The 20,120-nt window shown below is 46.6% G+C and overlaps 1 protein-coding gene across 4 annotated transcripts in view; it reads right to left on the bottom strand.

The window, feature by feature from the left end:
• Window positions 1-20,120, bottom strand: part of UBN1 (ubinuclein 1) — a 28,143-nt gene that overhangs the window by 2,760 nt on the left and 5,263 nt on the right. Inside the window, exons 3-16 of one of the 4 annotated variants that reach the window (XM_080387357.1) lie at window positions 19,125-19,220; window positions 18,724-18,858; window positions 18,010-18,113; window positions 16,423-16,861; window positions 13,599-13,669; window positions 12,165-12,294; window positions 11,823-11,941; window positions 11,219-11,347; window positions 10,157-10,300; window positions 7,097-7,147; window positions 5,885-5,927; window positions 4,318-5,544; window positions 2,669-2,921; window positions 2,258-2,347 (exon numbers count right to left, since the gene is read on the bottom strand). In XM_080387357.1, coding sequence (XP_080243483.1) covers window positions 2,258-2,347; window positions 2,669-2,921; window positions 4,318-5,544; window positions 5,885-5,927; window positions 7,097-7,147; window positions 10,157-10,300; window positions 11,219-11,347; window positions 11,823-11,941; window positions 12,165-12,294; window positions 13,599-13,669; window positions 16,423-16,861; window positions 18,010-18,113; window positions 18,724-18,858; window positions 19,125-19,220 — 3,031 coding nt within the window. The remainder of the gene's footprint in view (window positions 1-2,257; window positions 2,348-2,668; window positions 2,922-4,317; window positions 5,545-5,884; window positions 5,928-7,096; window positions 7,148-10,156; window positions 10,301-11,218; window positions 11,348-11,822; window positions 11,942-12,164; window positions 12,295-13,598; window positions 13,670-16,422; window positions 16,862-18,009; window positions 18,114-18,723; window positions 18,859-19,124; window positions 19,221-20,120) is intronic. The other 3 variants (XM_080387358.1, XM_080387359.1, XM_080387360.1) reach the window with 3 other exon arrangements.

Raw genomic sequence — 20,120 nt, forward strand, 5'->3', positions numbered from 1 at the left:
GTCTCCCCACCTAGGACAGCAGAAATACATGGTACTGGCTGCCTTGCATCTAAAGGTGGTTTGAAATAACACCAGTAGTAGACCTTTGCCGCTGTAATGAAGGCTTTAGGTGCCTACCGATAGCAACAGCAATCATAGGAATCTAACCACTGAAGTAACAGAAAGGAACAGGTATGGAGGAAAGAGAAAATGCACTGAAGAGAGAAAAAGGAAGTAAGTTTAAGGAAGCAGAAGTTTTCCGGGAGCAATTAAAACTACCATCAGACTATGATGAACAAATGGGTGTACTGAGATGTGCAGTTAAGTAGCAGTGGCACTGAGCAGCACAGCAACAGCTTCTTCTCCAGGACAAGGACAGTTCCATGCAAGAGCTCAGCCCCAGCACGTCACATCTGTAAAGCGAGCACTCAGAACCATTGCCACAGCAGCAGCTGTGCAGGCACCTCCGCTAGCAAATGCAGCAGTGACAACACACAAGCAAGCACTGGATGCTCCTTGCTCATACGCTTTTTTGGTGAATGTTGGTATAAACACTTTCACTTAAGACATCAACATTTCCTTGCATTTGTAGCAACCTCCCAGAGTCCTCGCAGCTTTCAGACAGAGCAATACAGCTATGGCCATCTGCTTACACCGCCAGCCACAATTTATGCCGCAAAACAAAGGATTACACTTTAAGATTATGGTGGTCACTTAAATTGTGTTCTTCTACAAAACACCACAATTAGTAATATACCCAGAGATGATAGCACTAGGCTCAATCTCCAATCTTTATGTGAAAACACCAAGTGCGAAAGTGAGTCCCTGATGAAGCAGTCTCAATTGTCAGTTTTTCTTCACTTATCCCTAGTCACCGTTTGTCTACTCGCAGCTTCTGCCACCATGTCCTGCTTAAGACCAGCAGTCCATTGAAAAATGCCTTTGTTACAAGCCCTACAAGCAACAGTGAAGTAAGCAGCCACCCTAAATGCCCTCAATGGGAGAGGGAACTCCTCCTTAGTGACACAGAATACATTTCACCACCCATGTTCAAACCAAAAGCGATCACCTCACTCTCTAGCAATTGTTAATTTAGAAACAGGAAGGAAGGATCTGCCACGGCAGCAGTTGCTGCTAGTAGCTGCTGCTTCTGCTCCACCACATTGGAGTGGCATAACAACCCACTTCAGACAAACCTCAGCAAAAGAAGCAAAGACAACAAATTCCTTGAATTTCCACCAGTGCACAGCACACTCTTCTTTCTTCAGCAAAGCAGCACTGCGTTCAGCAGTCAAGGGCAGTTTACCCTACAACTGCTAGGGGAGGCCACGCGAACCCCAGCAGGTTATCCACACATCCAATGGCCTCAATACCACAGCATTAGGCCAGCACACCCACTCCTAAACCAGGCGCATATCACCCAGGCAGACAATCACAGCAGGAGCAGGTACCGAGACAGTGGCACCAAACTACTCTGAAGCGCTAAAGAACACTTGATCAAGAAAGCAGAAATGGCATTTACCAATGGGATAAGCAACTCCCTGAAGCAGATAAGCCCAATCTGCTGGCCCTGCATTTCAATTTTCTAAATGCTGCACGGATCCCCCTCACTTCTCTCCTTCCTCCACAGTGCTACGTGGAGCTCACCGCCCACCAGGCAGGACTCCATTTAGGAGCAGAGAAGGTGTTCCTCGGAAATCTCTTGTTTTATGCATTGCTTCTGCAGGCATCAAACTGGGGCAGGAACAGGCTTAACTGCAAAATCATCATGTTGTCAACACCAAGTAAGGCATCTCCATTTACACTACAAACTTGTCACGAAGGAGGTGCAAGCAATTAGCTCAGTGCACAGACACAAGACATTCTGGTCTGACACATTTTATATGGGTCACCAGTAACAAAACTCCACAGAGCCAGAATATTCATTCCTGGGCCATCCTGGCAGACTGTGCATAAACATGCACAGCTTTAATCCTGGCAGGATAATTCTTCACCACGATGCAAGCAGCAAAGCTGAGTACCTCCAGGAACCACACTTGCTATAAGCACTGAGGGCCCATCATTCCACAAATGCACAAGTTTGCCCTGGCTAGCTAAAGAGGAAAGGACAGAGGGCTACGCCTCGCTTGGTACCGCAGCAAGGCCACGGGCTTTAGCGACGACCGCGCCGGTCAGCCAGTGTGGACAATCACTTTGCTTTTACCCCTAGAGGAAGTACCTGCTGAGATACAGGGTGACTCACCACGCAGAAGACAAACACGACTGTCTGACAAGTTACCTGGCAAACTTTGCGGTAAATGAGTGGACAGGGCAGAATGTGGGAGTGGCGCTGCATGGTGGGGGCTGGAGTGCAAGCCAGCTAGAAGACCTAGAGAGAAAAACAAAGAAAGAAGAGGGGGGAAAAAAGGGAACAAATACACATTGAAGACAGAAATGAGCAGAAGAGCTGCAGCAGTTAGCCTAGAGCTCAACTTCCAGCTATTGGGACTTCTGGGCTCGCTATAGGGATGTGCCCAAGGTTCTCCAAATGCAACTGCTGGAGATCTAAATGCATGAACTACAGCATGAAGCAACAGCAAGAAAAATGGGTTGGTCTGCAATGGATTAACACAGTAGAGCACTGATGTTCTTGTTAATCGACAGCACAGGCACAAGTAACATACACATGCATGAACAGGAGTATACTCACTATGGCCAAGGCCATGGTGGAAAGTTCCTGGAGCAGGTCCTGTAACTATTGCATCCTTTGATACTCCTGCTTTTGGGGAGGAGTCTGAACTGAAGGAGATGACATGAAGAGGGAAGGAATGAATAGGAGAGATAATACCTAACGGTGTGGAGCTCAGGGCAGCTGGCAGCTTTGGATTGCTGGACTTGTAGGATGGAGCCAGTACACTTAAGGAGGGAGAATTTGTTAGCAGCACAGCTCCACTAGTTCCTTTCTGAAAAGCAACAGAAAAGGTCAGTCAGGAGTGGGTTAACCAAGGCATAGTATCAGTCATACTTAAAAGAAGATCTGCAAAACATGGGGCGCTCAAGAATTCCTCCTTGCAAGAAGCACCCTCCCAGCCAGGGCCCAAGAGCTGTCAACCCTTGAGGCCACCTGGAAGTGCCCCAGACACTGGCAATCCAGCTGCTGGATGCGACGCTCGTCTAAACGCGACTGTATTGGATTTGACTCCGTTATTCCCTTACCCTGGAACTGTTCCTCTATTAGGCAGAGGAAAAACTTACACACTGCCTGCAAGCTCTAGGGAGGATGCTTCCTGCTCACTTTTGGCAGCGTATCACTGCTGACAACTCAAGGCACCAAAGTTTGGTGTACCCCTGCACCCAAGAACATTATTTGAGATCTCTCCCATGGAGAGACATACCACTGGGGAATGCCTTTCAGCTCTCTATCTCAGTAACAGACAAGGTACACAGGCTGAGCAGTACATGGTTTTCAGGCCCATTTAAATATACTCATTTAATTGCCCAGCTCTTTCCACATGCCACAAAAGGAGGCAGGTATGAGCAGCCAACAACAAATTAATACCCAAGCATTAGGAACTATTACATTTTGTTATGGATTAAAATTATGGCCCTTATACCATTAGATACAACTCTGAATAACACAAATTTGTACAGGTAACCCAGGAGTCCTTCACAAGACATTGTATCCCAACAAACTGTCAGAACCTGAACTCCATAGTGTGCCACTGAGCTTGATTTCAAACATCACTTCAGTAGCTTATGGGAGTAACCGGGGAGCAACAGAAAACGGGCAGAGAGAACCACCAAAGAAAGCTGGGTGGGCATTTTGAGTTTATAGTCCAGTATCTTAAGTTATTTATCCTACAGGTCAGTTGTGAAGAAAGTGGCAATAATACCAAAATCACTTGCACTAATTTAAGAAAGGCCAAGTTTGCAGACCGAATTAACAGCAAACTGGTCACTACAGTATTATTTATGCAGTGATTTCTAGCACTCGCGATAACTTACCTTACCGCACTTCCTCCTGACCCAAACAGGAGCCCTACTGTCCCCATAACTCACAAAGCCAGGGCAGGAACATTACACAACCTACACAAAAATCGCAGTCTGGAAGGTACCACAGCATTTTGCTTAGCTGTTACTTTAAACTGAAAATGAAAGCTTGACTTCTGCAGCGCAAGCCCATGGCAAAGGCCAGGACTTCCCAGGCTAAGCAGCCATGATCCAGACAGTCATTCAAGAATTTCAGGAAATTCTTTTCAAGTCATCACTTCACGGCAAGTCTGAACAAATGAGGAGACGGCCTGACACAATGCCATGCATTTTCCTGGCTTTAGGCTGGGCCAGCACACCCCTACTTACCGGCACAGAGGTAGAAGATGCGGTGCTGCTAACAACAGCTGGCTTTAGGGAGGAGGTCAACAATTTGGCCACCCCTTGAGTGCCCCCGCTAGAATCTCCATTTGAACCTCCAGGAGGTGCCACCAGAGTCAGCTTCTGAGAAACAGGTGTCTTCTTCACGGAGGAGCTTGAGGATGGGCGGCTGGATGCCTGGCCCGAGGAAGGGGTCTGCACACTGGGCAATAAGCTCCCAGAGGAGCAGCCCTGGTTTGCAGAAGCTCCAGATGAGGAGCTGCTGGAAGAAGCCCCATGCTTGGAGAGGGAACCAGAAACGAAGGGCGATTTGTAAGATTGTCCTGAAGAGCTAGAGCCACTTGAGTGCTTTCCTGTGTAGCTGAGAGATGATGAGGATGAGCCTGGGCTCTTGTGGGAGCTGCTGGAGTTTTGGGTGCTGCTTGGTGACGCAGAGGAATGGAAGCTCTGAGCTTTGGTTGATGACTTGACCTGCTGGAGGAGGGAGCGTTGGGGCAGTGGGGCAGAGGACTTGGGATTCTGCAGTTTGACAAACTGAGCCGGGGAGGTGAAAGTTTTCTGTAGCTGGCTGCCTGAGTGAAAGACCTTCACCTGAGAAGCCTGCACTGGGGTGGAGGTCTGAGACCCGTGGCTTGGCCGGACCAGGCTGTGGTGTTTCTGTTTAGCCTGGTGCGCCTCAGGAAGGATTTTGCTGGGAGAGGCTTGGCAGGATAGGTCTTTGTAATTAGAGTTCTCTGTCTTTTTGTCTTGAGAAGACTGGCCCAACGCCAGGGCCTGCTCAGCCAGGAAATTTAGAGGAGACTGGAGGGAACCAGAGGATGATGTAGGAGAAGGGTTGGACTTTGGAAACGTCCTCTTCTCCTCTGAGGATGCAAGAGTTGGGATCTTCTCTGGTGGAGCTTTTGGAGCTCCAGGAAGAGTAAAGTCAGGGCTCTCTCCCACTCTGCTGTTCAGCACAGCCAGTTCCTTAGAGACTGCTTCGAGGGAGGAAGTGGGATTATGAATTAAGTCCTCATCCAAGGAGTCATCCATGAAGGTAGCAGGAGTGCCAGTGCTGCTGGCTGCTTGGGCTGTCCCAAGGGACAAGAGTTCTCTGGTTTGGGCACTGATGCCCAGAGCTCCTCCCTGGGGCTCTGAAGACAGAGCTAAGGTGCTGCTTGAGTGCATCGAAGGAACAGAAACAGACATCTTTTTATCTGGCTTGCAGGAAGATTCCTGGAACAAAAAAAATCACAAGAGAAGGCAGTCAGAACAGAGGCAGGATTTACTGCTGACAAGGGAAGGGAAGGTTCGCAATTTGGGGATAAAAGGCAGAATAAGCAAGTTCTGTGCCTGCTGGCCCCCCGCCTCCCTGCCAACTACTGCTGCTGCCGCCATCAATTTTAGCTGCTGTTTTAGTTGTTTTTTCAAGCCCAACGCCAACTAGCGTTATTTCACAACACAACTTCTTTGTACCTAATGTATAGATACAAGGCTCAAATACAGGATTTAAGATGGCAGTCACCTGACTCTTGGTATATGTCAACCACAAGAACCAAAACCCACAAGAACTCACCTTCACTTTCACCTTAGTAGGAGCTATAACTTTCTTCTTCGCCCTGTTTTGAGGGAGACAAAAGAAACATAGCTCACTCAATGTCCACATGGAAGCATCCAATTAGGGAGCACACTTGGGCCCTGTTAATGACGATCCACTGAGTCTTTTACAAAGAACCGAGGGAACAGAGGCAGCATCTCGGGTTGCTAGGATTCAAAACGGTATGACATTTGGTTGCTGCTCTAGGAAGCCCCAACTCCCACGCAGGGGAATGAATTAGGGAGCAGAGCAGAGTCTCGAAATGGTAGCAGAGCAGTAAAAGCACTCAACAGACACCTCCTGCACCAGCTGCAGGGCCAGGAGCTACTACAGGAACCCACTGCTGACCTAGCTATAGCAACACCCAGAGAGAAACTGATACAGAGACTGTTTTGGAGAAAAGTTACACATTTCTTTCAGGTTCCCAGAAGAAGTCAAGGATGCAAAAGCATCTGCCAAATTCATGGAAAATAGATCATTTGGTCTGGTCAGATGCAATCTCTGGTACAAGACATCCCTGAACTGCTGGAACATGGCTGAGGGAAGGATGACTCTATACACTCTATTGCATACTCTCTCTCACACTTCCCTTCGCCCATCCAGTGCCAAGAACAGGACTGTCTGTCAAACAGACATCAGCCTAAGTCTGTATCATCATCTATTACAGACTGCCAGCAAGATCCACAAGACCCTTTGGCACTAAAGCACCTGCCCAGCTGGATTCTGATGGCTCTCTTGCTCTGCCACCCACAAGCTTGTTGCACCATCTTCACTAGCTTGAGCTCACTGTACCCCTCCTTTAACCAGGCAACAAGAAAGAGGGAATGCAGTAAGGACCGACTGAACAGGCAGCAATAATCACAGTGCTGGCATCACACTCCATTTTACCTCGATCTGCCTCCGAGGGACTAGCACAGAGGCCTGACTCCAGTCTGTTGAACAAGGCCAGGAGGCAACCTGGCTTCAAAGTTCTTCTCTTTCAGCTTACTGTACAGCTAAAGCACCTCAGAAGTCTGTTGTTGGGAGATGTCACACACAAACAACTACTCTCCCTACACCTCCCCAAACGAAGCAGCGCCAAACTATCTGACAAGAGCCAAGCAAGCTCAGGTGCTCCTGCACGATCCACCCAGGCCCCAGGGAACGGAGTTCACCAGTTATCACTCCAAAGGAATGCTGCGCGATACTCACAGGACTGATGTGAGGTGTCCATGTACACGCCTGCTCTCCTTAAACAGTGTCCTAAGAAGGGAAGAGAGCAATGAGAAGTGATATCCAGCAAGACCCAGTAGAGCAGCTGGGATCACTGGAGATAGAGCTGCAGAGTACAGCAGGGGACTTAGTGAAATTAAACCCACAGAGAGCAAACAAATATTCATCCCTTCTCCAGGAAAATCCTCCTGAACTCCCCCACGCAATTCCCTCTCTGGGGAGCTATGCTTGTAGGCGCTGGAAAGGCCATTAAGGCAGTTGTTGGACAATAACTAAGGAAAAAGCTCTGCCAGCTTAAAAAGCTGGCAGGCAACTGGAGAGGCAGTACAATCGTTCAAGCTGGGCATTAATTACTGCTGCCACAGATCATCCAAGAGCTCTTCACTGATTTCAAGGGAGAAAAGTTACCTTCCCTTGCCTCAAATACAGCAATAGGGATGAGAAGCCGTCGCACACTGTGTGTCTGTTGCCTCCGCGTCCCCGGCAAACAGCTGAGGTGACTTCTTAAATCAGCACAACCATTTCTGTAACAATTGACTAACCACAACCAATAAGTACAGCTTCAGCCAAACCCCTTTACTACCGTGGCTAAGTAAACCAGAATCTCACATGAACACTCTTTCACCTAAAACAGCTGCCACCTCAGATGTCAGGGTGAGAAGCTTATAAATACACCATCAGTACTGGCATACAGAATACACTTCCCCTCTGCTATTAACAGCTTAATAAAGACTTCTGTCATCCTTTTTCCTCTTAAAAAGCAAGTTTATTTTAACCTTGTATTTTCTTAATTGCCTTTTAGTGCTAACTGAGGAAACGGAACCATGGCAGGGCCCCTCTGAACTCATACACAAAGCTGCTACTCTGTCCACCTTCAAGTTCCTCTTAAAGATAAACTTCTGTGATCATGATGACAATGAATCAAGCTGACCTGTCCACAAAAGTTTACAGTTCTCCTAGTGCTGCCAATCCCTCCCCTTATGTGTGGCTGTCAGTCTACCCTCTGTCTTTAAACCATCAAGTCATAAAATCGTAGAATACCTTAAGTTGGAAGAGACCCATAAAGATCATCAAGTCCAACTCCATCGAGTCCAAGCAGGAGAAACCATTGTCCCTGAGCCGTTGGAAAGCAACCAGGAAAACCACTTTTATTCAGTTATTCTGTAGTTAACTTCACTGGAAGGCCCTCCTACACTGAGTCTTAAGTGAACATCTGTATCCCTAAGAACAGCTTCACCCACAAACTAGAAGGAAATTAAAATCTTCTGCTCCTATTCAAAGAAAAGCGTTTTTAAACCTTGGCAAGCTAAGACTTTCAAGCTGGTAATATCTTTATTAACTAAGCAGGAATCTGCACCCACCTCCTAATGCCATCATTCAGCTCCCGTACACTACAACACACTACAATCATGCTCACTACTTCATGTGCATATGCAACTGCAATAAATGGCCACAGACTTTTCCAAAGGGATCCGTTAACATGCTACCCATACTTACTGCTCTTAAGAACTGGTACCTACTTCTTCCTTTATCCCCCATGAAACCAAAAAAGCAAGTTCAGCAGAGAGAAGACAGCACTGCCCAGCTCTTTATATACAAAGAGACAGAGATTCCAGCAGCAAGACTGTACAGTTGTCCTTTCTTTAAAACTATTGAGCAAAACAAAGGAGGCCAGAAGCTGGTGACAGTCCCAGTAGAACGCCTTTCTTCAGTTTGTAGGGCTCTCTGCAACTGCCAGCTCAATGGCACAGATGGTGGAGGGTGTGAAAGAGCAGGAAACAGCAGTGAAGACACCAGATAGGGTAAAGAAAACCACACCAAATTCCTACTTAGCCTGCCAACTCTCTGATGTGCTAGTGCAAGCCCCTAAAACATTCTGCTTTGCTTTCTTTTGGGAATACTCTAGGGAAGATTTCCCAAAGTGTCTGAAAAATGTATCCTTTATGAGACAGATTACAGAGTGATCCTTTGTAACACAGGGTCAAGAAACCACAGACCAGTCAGCCCCACCTCAGTCCCAGTTCTACCTTGTAACTTGTCACTGCCAGCAGCATCCAAAGGTCAATACAGGGAGCAAGACCACCAAACATTGTCACTTAAACCTGGACAACAGCACGGACTGCACTCTCAGTAAGTTTGAGGGTGACATGAGAACAGCGGGAAGGGGGAGAATATGTTGGAAGACAGGGGCGCCATTCACAGGGACCCTGACAGGCTGGAGAAGGGCCAACACAAACCTTGTGAAGTTCAACAAAGACAAATGCAAAGTCCTGCAGCTAGGATGGAATAACCCCACACAGCAACACAGGCCGGGTGCCAACCAGCTACAGAGCAGCTTGCAGAAAAGGACCTGGAGTCCTGGTAGAGAAGTTGAACATGACTCACTACTGCAAGGGTGTACTGCTGAGAGCTAACTACATGCTGGCAGGTATTAGCAAGAGCACAGCCAGCAGTTCAAGTGCTTACTCCTCTCCGTTTAGCACTTGTGAGGTCCCATCTGGATATGGCATCCAGTTTCAGGGTCCTCACAATAAAAGAGGGATGTCAACAAACTGGAGACAGTCCAGAGCCACTGCGACGGCTGAGGAACAAGGACACATGACAGACAAGGAGAGGTAGAGGGAGCTGGGTTTGCTTAGCCTGGAAAATGAGAAGACCAAGGAGGGATCTAATGGCAGTCTGCCACTACCTGAAGAGCAGGGAGGCCCAGAGCCACAAAGAAGATGGAGCCAGACCTTTCTCAGAAGGTGCACAATAAAAAGCAGAAAGAGGGAATAATAAGTTCAGTACAGCAAGGGGAATTCTAATTGGAAATAAGGAGAAAAGATTTCATGAAGAGCGATTAAGTACCGGAACAGGGGCCCAGAGATGCTGTGGTAATCTCCATCCTTGGAGATTTCCAAAACTCCATACGATGAGGCCCTGAGCACTCTGATCTAACTGTGAAGCTAGCCATTCTTCGAGCAGGGGTAGGGCTAATGACCTTCCGAGGTCCCTTAGGACATGGAATCCCTGGAGTACAACTTGATTCTTGCTCACCTGGCCTGCATCCAGCCTTTTGGCCAAAGGGGCTTCACCTCTCCATCTAGGAAGGTCTTCACATAATCCTCTAGAGACTGAGCCTTATTCTTGTCAAGGTCATAACCATCCAACTTAATCTTCACCAAGTGGCAAAGCAGCTCCCTGAAGAACAGGAAGATTTCAAATACAGTTACGCAGATCAACTTTCCCCAGTTGGAGGTCCTCCCGTTTATCCAGGGCTGGCTAAATACGCCAAGACACGCCTGGCTCTGTAATACCTTGCTAATAAAACCGACCCTGTGCGGCCTCCGCAAGAAAAAGGAAGGGAAAGGCACGTTCCTCACTCTCTGTGTGCACACACACCAATGTGCCAGGGGATAATAGCCTTGTTACCCCTTCCCATTTTAATCTCCTGAAGCAGCAGAGGTGGTAAACCAGTGCCAGAATTACAGGCATCATTAACAACTGCAGAACTGAACCTCTCTGCAGACCTTCATGCTGAGAGGCAATGAGAAGGCAGGAAGTGAAGCTTGCTTTGTTCTACATGAATCAGCCACCTACAGAGCAGCACCCCAATTTGTTACAGAGCAAGATGAAAAAGACAGCCGGACTGATTCTCATTTTATCCTTTGTCACTTTCCCCTTCACCCCACACTCTGTTCTTTGTCAGACTCCTGGGTGCCAGGAGCAGCAAGCCCCATTAGCTTCACAAGCGTTCACAACCAGATTCTGGTTGTCTTAAGAGTCTGGTCTGTAAGATTTCAGCAATTCAGCTGAGTTCCTTCTTTTCCTAGAGATCCACCCCTCTTTTTGGCCTCTGCATAAAGGCTTCTTAGCACTTCTCTCAGTCGGCCTATGCCTGAAATCAGCTTAATTTTGCAATGCATATAAGGGTGAGATTTAATAAACGCAATAGTGGCTTCCATAAACAGCACAGTCTGCCACAAACCTCCAAGCTGACTGTTACTACAGACGATGAGCGCTGCTCTGAAAACAAGATACACACACCGAAATGCTTCACTTCCAACTGCATAGAGTAAGACAAGTCACCAGTTCACTTAATATCTAAATTATGCAAACCTGATTTCATCATTCCATTGAAATTTCTTTCGCGGTCCCATGACACGCTTCCCTCCCTTTTCTTCATCCTCCTCATCATCAGAACAAACTCTATCTCGCTGTTCTTTGTCCTTTTCCTCTTCCAGCATCCTAAAATGGAGACAGAGATGAAGTGGAAGTCATTGTCCTGGAGGTTCAAGGACAGGATTAAGTATCTCTGAACAACACTGTTCAGAGGTCTCACTAGTCAGCGATAACACACACACGGGAAGAGGGCCTGAACCGCTTGCTTAGAGTGAGCTAAGTGTTCAAAGTTAAGAAATCTCCTGATATTGTACAACAGAAACCACGGGAGTAATCCAGCCTTACTGTTCTCAGACTGCCATGTTCTTAAAGACATGCCTGCACAGAAGGGAAACACTTCAGCCAAGTTACAGCCTCATCAATGCTGCTTTAGTTGGCTTTGCCATAGATAGCACAAAGAAGGCACACAGCTTAATTAGGCCAATTAATGCCCACCAGCAGTTTTTGACTACAGAACAAAAATAGGTGGTAAACTTCATGAGGTCACAGGGAGCCTGCTGAGAGGGGCTACAGATGCAGAACAAGCAAACAAGGAGCTTACTTGGCAAACCTGGCCTGAGTATGGGCTTGGCATTCCTCCTGGTACTTGGCCATCTGCTCTGGCATAGCCCTTCCAATAGCTTCCTTTAGCTTCTGTAGAGGTTCCTTCAGTCGGCCACCCTAGAGCAATCACAGAACAGACTGATGTTCCACATGGTGTGTGCCAGCTGAGGCACCCAAATCTGTCAGGTCAAGACCTGGCCAGTTCTGAATCTGCACCACCAAACGTGGTGCCTGACCCATGCTCAGTGCAGGACAACACCACCTTAGGCAGACAACAGTTGTGCTCTGGAGAATTGGGTTAACACACATGAGACAGGGCTGGGCTGCCAAATTCACTCACCTGCTCATAGAGATAAAGCTTACGGGCACGCTTGACCAGAGTGTCCTTACTGCAGGGGAAGAAAGCAGCCAGGTGGGCGTACACCCCTGACCGGATCTGGCTGTTCAACTCCCGGGTCTGCAGCTCTATGCTGAAGAACAAAACAAAGACAACGTTGACCAGGGATCTGGCAGGGGTTCTCTAAGCAACATCAGTGCAACTCTGATGCAACCTGGGGAGCCGGAGGCAGGGAGAGAGGGGCAGAGTACAAGCCAAACTATGTGATAGTTCTTTAGATTTTAGAATCAACAGACTCAAGCCCTTTATCCCAAGCTATGCCTTTTAATCTAGTTTCAGAGTATCTGGAAAAGGAACAAAAGGATGTCAGCAGTCTCATTTGTTCTGCAGTTCTGCCTGGCAACTGAAGTGCAGAAGCATCAGGCAATGAAATGAGAGGTACACGCTGCTTATGTCAGATACTACAGCAGTCTAACTCAGGATGATATAGAAACAAACTTTATCCCTTGAGCTTGAACTTCCTTCCCAGTGAAGTAGGTTAGAAAGGTCAGCGTATGCCAAACCCATCTGCACAGTTATATAAAACCTAGGGAGACCAGCTTTTTAAGTTTTTGGTTGTTTTTTTTCTCAGTGTCAGTAAGTGTAAAACCCTCTAATTGATTATATGGCAAAGTCACACCAATCTATCTAAATCTCTTCTCAATGTGGTTAAAGTTATTGGTTTGACAACAGATTAGGACTGTTTGTGCAGTCACCACTAGAATGCTGAAAGGTGGTAATCACCACTTGAAACGAGACTGAAACAGACTCCCAAACTTCCTTTTGGCATTTCCCTTCAAGTGCCTTGATAAACCTTAATGAAATTAAAGCCTCTGTGTAAGTATTATTACACTGTGATGATCACAAAGCTGCGTGCATTCATCAGCCTTCTCCAGGCACTTGAAGAAGAATGAAGCCATTATCAACAGCTGCGTGAAGCAACACTGGTATTCTATAATTGGGGAACTTGAAAACACAGAGCAGTAATGGAGTTTCCCCAGTACGCACAGCAGTCTTATCCCAGCTATAAAACATTCCATACAACATATAACTTAAGTAGCAAAGAACATGCCTGACACCTCTGACAGGGGGAGATTTAGTGTTCTTGTATCAAGTTACAATCACAGGTCAAGTGACCAAATTTAATTACACAGATACCAAGTAACACCTTGAGAACAGGAGACCTGGATACATCCCCTCCAGCATTCCGCTACCTCAGCTATACATCATAGTTCAACTGAAAGCCATTTCTAGGATAACATGAAAGTCTCCTAGGCATGTTCTGGGTGCAGGATCTGTACAAAGACATCTGCATAACTCCTGCTGAACCTGCTCCTGAATTTACCAAAAATGCTCTAATATTCTCCTTCCCCACTCCTCTCTCACAGTAGCACTTACTCCAGTATGATGTTGTTGATATCCTGAGTGAAGAATCTCTGTTTGCCTTCTCCCTCTGCAGCTCTGGCAGCCTGGAAATCAGCAAATAACACAAGTCATCATCAGTTCACAGATACAGACAAGCACAAGCAATCAAGTAGTCTTGATTCAGAAATACTGTAAAACAAGGCACAGTTTTATGCCATCAAACTCTGCACCAGCTACCTGCTGTAGACAGGCTGAAAGATGCCACAATTGATAGACAGGAGAGAGATTCGTGCCTGCCCCGCTCCTCTTAGGCCTCCTCAGTTCCAAGTCCAACCCTGCCATCTGAACTGGTGAGACCATGCCCTGCCCACAGACCTTCCCATTCTAGATTCTCCTGTCCAGATGTACTAGTCAAGTGCATTGGAATTGCTGCACTGGAATGAAGATAACCTCCATTTAACAAAGGAGATTGCTTGGTGGCAACGGGTGGCTTTGGCATACTTCACATGGGGAGAAGGGACAGTTCCAGTGCACGGTTTTAACTTCACATTAGAGCTGTTAGATTGAGTAATATGAGCATAGCACTTGTCCCTGGAACATTTAATGAGGGTCAGGAATACTCATCACCAGGCTTTCTAGACCAATCTGAACACTAAGCTAAGAAACCAACAGAAAGACCCACGGGGGATAGTTATTCCCAATCAACACCATGGAAACTAAAAAAAAAAAAAAAAAAATAAAATCCTGTTCAGGAAGCTTCCTGAGCTATGACTGCAGCAAACACAGCACTGCCCAAAAAATCACACCCATGAAAAATATGTCCAGCAGGAAAATAATTCCAAGAGATTAACGAAACAGTAAAAAACTGCCAAGAGCTTTCAGTCCCTTCTGAGCGGGGATGTAAACAAAACTGGGATTCATACCACAAGGCACCACATCATGTTAGCGATTCCTTGCAAGGGAAAGCAGACCAGGACAGAAGGGCACGATTTTGAAATCCCCTGATTTAACACTCCAAGGTTGAGGCTGCTAAGCAATTAATTTATGCCCAGAAGGTGTACATTCCTCTTTGTCAGCAACGGTTGGTGGTGTCAAAGGAAAAGGCTCAATGCTAAGAGAGCCCTCAACAGGAAAATTATTTTAGGAAGGAGAGGGCTAAAGTCAAATCAGTTTAAGTAGAAGAGGAAATGCCTGGAGGCTCCATTTAATTCAGGGGATGCTCCCACCTGCTGGGATGGAAGACACCTGGCTCACAGAGGTATGGCACCTCTTCATCCCCACCTGCAACAGAGTTCACGTCACAAAACCCTATCTGACAGAAGCTTCAATTTCTTAAACCTTGTATTTGTCCTCCCTGGTTTCTTGTCTTAACACACACAGTCCAGCAACAAGAGACACAGCAGCAGAAGCATCTCAGCAGGAAAGTCTGTGGGTAGTCTGCTATTACACTATCTTGCAACCACATTAACGATCAGCTTGATATCATGGGACCTTCTGTAATATTCTCCTTTACCTCAGATATAGTTCAGAAACAGCTGTTTCACATTGAGTGTTTGCTGTTAACAACCTAAATAGCAAATAGAAACATCCATGAAGAGCTCATTCTTTTTATCAGCTGTGGCAATATTTTTCTCAATTCATCCTTCTCTTCCATCTGCTCAACAACACTATACACACTCAAAACGTCTCAGCAGAACACAGCTATCTTTAATAGCAACTCATCTTTAGTAACAGGAGTTATTAAGTAAGATATGCTTAAGTAACTGGTGCTCTAAATTGCTGTGCCACAGAAGGCCGAACACACACCACTGCAAAGGTCTAAGAGCACTGTTTACGACTTAAAATCAATGCTTAAAAACTCTAGCAGCAGGAACAAAACATTTCAGCATTTATTGACAGGCTGATGGCAACAGCCCTCACATCAGAGGAGCCCCACTGCAAGTCTGAAGGCGCACTTCATGTCAGGAGAGGGATCCCTGACCAGTACCCAGGGCTCTCGCTTCTCCAGAAAAGCGCTTCCCAAAGCCCAGGGCAACACTTTGGAGAAGATGGGGGAGTCCCACAGGAGTCCAGCTGTAGGAGGAGCTACTGGCGAAAAGACGTGGGACCACACTTCTAGAAATTAATATATACCACTCCCTAAATGGTACCCCAACACTGAGATATTAAAGATGGGTAAAGAACCCAAATGGCCAGTGATGCAGCTCCAGTGTGGGAGATGTCAAATTGCATCCATGCTTCAGTGAAGGCATCTGCTTGCATATGACATGGGAAACAGCTCTAACAAATCCTCAAGCCCCATCTACAGGGCTTTTTATGCCTTCTTACACTGTAGGGCAGGTAATGCTTTCCAGCTGCACCCACTTATTTTATATACAGAACACTACAGGCCACTTCACAGGTGCTGTCCTGACCATCACAGCACATTAAAACTATTATGGTGGAATTTGTCCTTCAGCCTCATTAGTTCACATTTTAAGTTCATTCATGTTAAATTGACTTTGGTAATTACCTCTTGCATCAGGTCCATACTTTGCCAACAGAGGTCAAGAAGCAATACTGACAGGTGTGATATTGTACTACATTCATGCATTATTCATGTTCATTAAAGACAAAGTTTTAAGGACCTTTCCAAACCAAACCATTCTATGATTCAGTAGATAACAAGGCCAAGGCCTTTGACACTACCTGATGCCTAGGCATTCAAGAAAGTGACTTGGCCATAAGAGAAAACTGGGTGACACAGCAGTGTGATCCCATGTGGCACTGCACTGTGCTCTTCTCTGCCACAAACCCAGCAGAGCTGCCCCCCTCCAGTAATCACACCATCCTACTGCCCTGCAATGAACTGCCATACCTGAGCCAGTTCTTTGATGCGCTTCTCCAAAGGGGCTGGCAGGCCTTCTGGGAGGGATGGTGGTTGTTTGAAATCTTGTTCCAAGCCCGTCCCAATAGGATCACTCCCATCCTCCACATCAGGAAAAGGACTTCCTTCTGGGGATTCACTGAGAAGCCGCTCCAGGTCTAAGTCAGTTAATGAGTCCATAGCTGTCGCTGCCTGAAGCAGGTCGTTATCACTGGCATGGCCAAAAAGTGACAGCAAAGGGTCAGCTATCGCCTCTGCCTCCCTTGGCGCTGGAGGTTCTGCTGGTGAAGGAGTCGCCACCTTCTGCTCTTCATCTTTTTTCTTCTGAGCATCCTTCTCTTTCTGAAACTTCTTCAGCATCTCCTTGACACTAAGAGCTCCAGAGTATTTCTTCTTCTTCTTCTCCTTACTTGCATTTAATGCCGTAAAGCTGTAAACAAAGTACAGAGGAGGAAAGGGAACTGAGATGAATACAAGATGAAGGGGAAGAAAGAAGGATACCTTCATCCCAGTCCACTTCAGCCATATGCACCAATCCCCTGGAAAGTCTCAGCCCCTTAACCAATTACACCAGGAAAAATATACTGCAGCCTTTTAAGGTCCTGCTGTTTGGTCAGCTTGGAGACGAGATGGCTGTCCTTCCTCACTGAGGAGAGGTGATGGAGCTTAAGCCATCTCCACTCAGCTATGCACTTATTTAACTGCATGCATTGTTCCAGAAAGGAAGAAACAAGGAAGAAACACAAACTAGCGCAGAGAAACTGAAGCAAGAGAGAGTTAATGTGACAGCAGCTTGATGCTTCTTGCCTATCAAAACCAGAAGAGCAAACTGCTTTTCCTTGCTACAAAGGAATCGTGTATCGACAGTACTGTGCCAGACATGTGGTTTGGTGTTGCCAGAAAGCAGATTCAAGCAGGAAAAAGAAAACCCCGAGTAACAGTTACAGCAAGAAGGAAAAAACTAGAAGGAAAATGTAGGAAAAGAGACAGAAGCAACAGATACAGACATTGAAACAGAGAGGCCAGGCAGACAAAAGCAAGGGCAAACCAACAGAACAAGAAGAGAATAAAGCACTCATCCAAGAAGTACTTTGGACAGGAGTACAAACAACTACACAGCGAGAGCACCAACACACAACTTGCCTTTCTGCTCTGGCCACCCATGTCCTTCTGACCTCTTCCTCCCTGTTAACCTGACACTCATACAGCTCTGAGTTCATGCCCTTTCATTCTGCCCTTCCTCCCATCAACTTTGTCTTAGTAGTCCTTTTCCTTCTCTTCAGGCTCTCCAATATCTGTTCCCACCATGAGCACCTAAACAGAGCTCCAAGGAACACCAACATCGCAGCTAGCTGTGCCCCTCTGCTCAGGACACTTGCTGTGGAACTGTGCCCCTTCTCTGATCTTCAGCTGTCTTTTTTCTCCCACTTTGGAAGCTACGGGGGTTTGCCTGCTGGTGTTTATGCAGCATGCACTTGAGCCACCCCACACCGATCAGGTACTACTGCAGCAGAAGAAATGCCACCTGTAACCCTGAAGCCAGGTGTCGAGCAGCAGGCATTCCCTCCCCCTCCTTACCCAGCTTTTGGAAACTTGGACTTTTTGGATTTCTTTTCCTTGTCGTAAGAATCATCTTTCTTCTTCTTCTTCATTTTTTCACCTCCATCTTTCAACTTCCGCTTCTGGAGAGGGTTGAAATGAAGTCACAACCAAAGCATCTCCTACAATGCTATCTGCACCCTCCGAGCCATTTTGGGCCCTCTCCCAAGAACAGGAGAACAGCTCCTTCCCCACCGGACACATTAACCCAAACCCCGCACATCTGTCACCACAGTGCTGGCATGCACTGTCTTCAAGAACTCACAGCACACCTAGCTTTTGCACTAGAGATGATCCCATCCGTAAAGGGGAAGGGATGCCAAATGCTGCTGCTGTTTTCCCCTTTTAATCGCCTCACCTCAGCACTGTGAAAACAGAGCTGCCTCCAACAGATGCTGCCAAAGAGGACCACTGTTTTCTCCATCCCCATCAGGCTAACCAATTTTTCAGGGGGACAAGGGACTACTATCACCTCTACTCTAGGAACTAGACAACCCCACCAGAGCCTCATCCATGCCAGATGTGCTTCACTTTACTATCAAATACAGGGACAGAATGGTATTTCAAGTGTTCATCCCCATTCTGTCCACACCAATTCACAAACCTCACTCTACTTTGAATGTCAACACACTTCACAACGCAAACTCTCCAAGCTCTAACAAAGAAAATGACCAAGAAAACTGGCTTGCTGACCTTGGGACATTTTTTCTTTTTCTCTTTAACATAATCATCTTCAGATTCAGATGCTTGCCGAAACTGCAGTGTTCCTGAGTTGATGTAAAACCCTCCATATTTCGTGGTAAGAGAAGCCGGAACAAGCTCATCATACTGGAAACAACAGAGAACAATCTATTGGTGCTGTAAGCTTTGTTACTTCATTCTGTAGCTGAGCTGCTTGGAGAATGGAGTGGGATTTGTGGACCAAGAACTAACAGGGCTGTGGACATGCCTGCCAACCAGCATTCTCCTGCCATGCAGTTGCCCCAGGAGTTGTCGCCCCCCAGCCCTGGCATGCACCCTGTTGAGGTTCTCCCCAGATGCCAGCTCAGCCCCCGCAGGCTTTTAACCAGCCTCGCTCCTGCCCCAGTACTCACTGCTTCAGAATTATCGATGAAGGAGTCCGATTCATCATATCCATACCCCATGTCAATCAAGTCCTGAATACGGTCCTTTCTGCGTCTCTTGCCACCCTAAACAATAAAAGATGGACAATGTGTTCATCCTCCTTTTCCATTTACCGTGGGGACAGGCCCAATACAGGACAGTGACATTGGCTCCAGCACAGAAAAGGGAACAAGCTCTGTCTTGCTCTTAGAAGCAGCAGAAACAAACCAACGTTAACTCCCATCATACCGTAATCTCAGGATACGGTAAATCCACTTTTAGGCCTTGTCACACAGAACCAAAAACGGTGTGGCCAAATGAAACAAGACGCTGACCTGCCAGACAGGCAGGATTTGTGTCAGCAGACTACGCTGAATTGGTCTGCACCACTTCAACCTTTCTGCCAGCGCAGAGATGGATTGTTCTAACTGCTATGCAGTCAGTACAAAGTCAGTACTACATGGATCAAACATACACGTGGTACATCAGGCTGACCCATAGGTCAAATCTGGACCACAAGCCAATACAGCAACTCTCTATCCAAAAGTGCCAGTTGTAAAACATAATGCAGTTTTATTGCCATCTAGAGAAATAAGGTGAGAGGACGAACAGAAAGGAAATGGGTAAGACAGAGATGTCTGTTGTGCTACCCAGCTCAGTACTACTGTCCTAAGGGCTGCAAAGTCACCACAGCACCATACTTCGAGACTTGACAGATTACATCGTGCTGCAGCAACAAGGCTTAGAAATTAATCTTTGCTTAAGAAAATTAAATTTCATGAATTACAGTAAGTTATTTGCTACTACAAGTGAGAAGGCCATTCACTTTAATCAGACTAATCCGATTTAAGAACGCATCTGAACTATTTTTGTGGAACACAGCCCTGAGGCAGAAAAGGAACATAGAAAACAGTACCTTCCACCTAGGATAAAAGACTGCAGGAGAACAGGAGCGTAAGAGCCAATAAACATTAAATACTACTGGT

This window comes from Falco punctatus, assembly GCF_963210335.1.
Source record: "Falco punctatus genome assembly, chromosome: 4".
NCBI classification, from domain to species: domain Eukaryota; kingdom Metazoa; phylum Chordata; class Aves; order Falconiformes; family Falconidae; genus Falco; species Falco punctatus.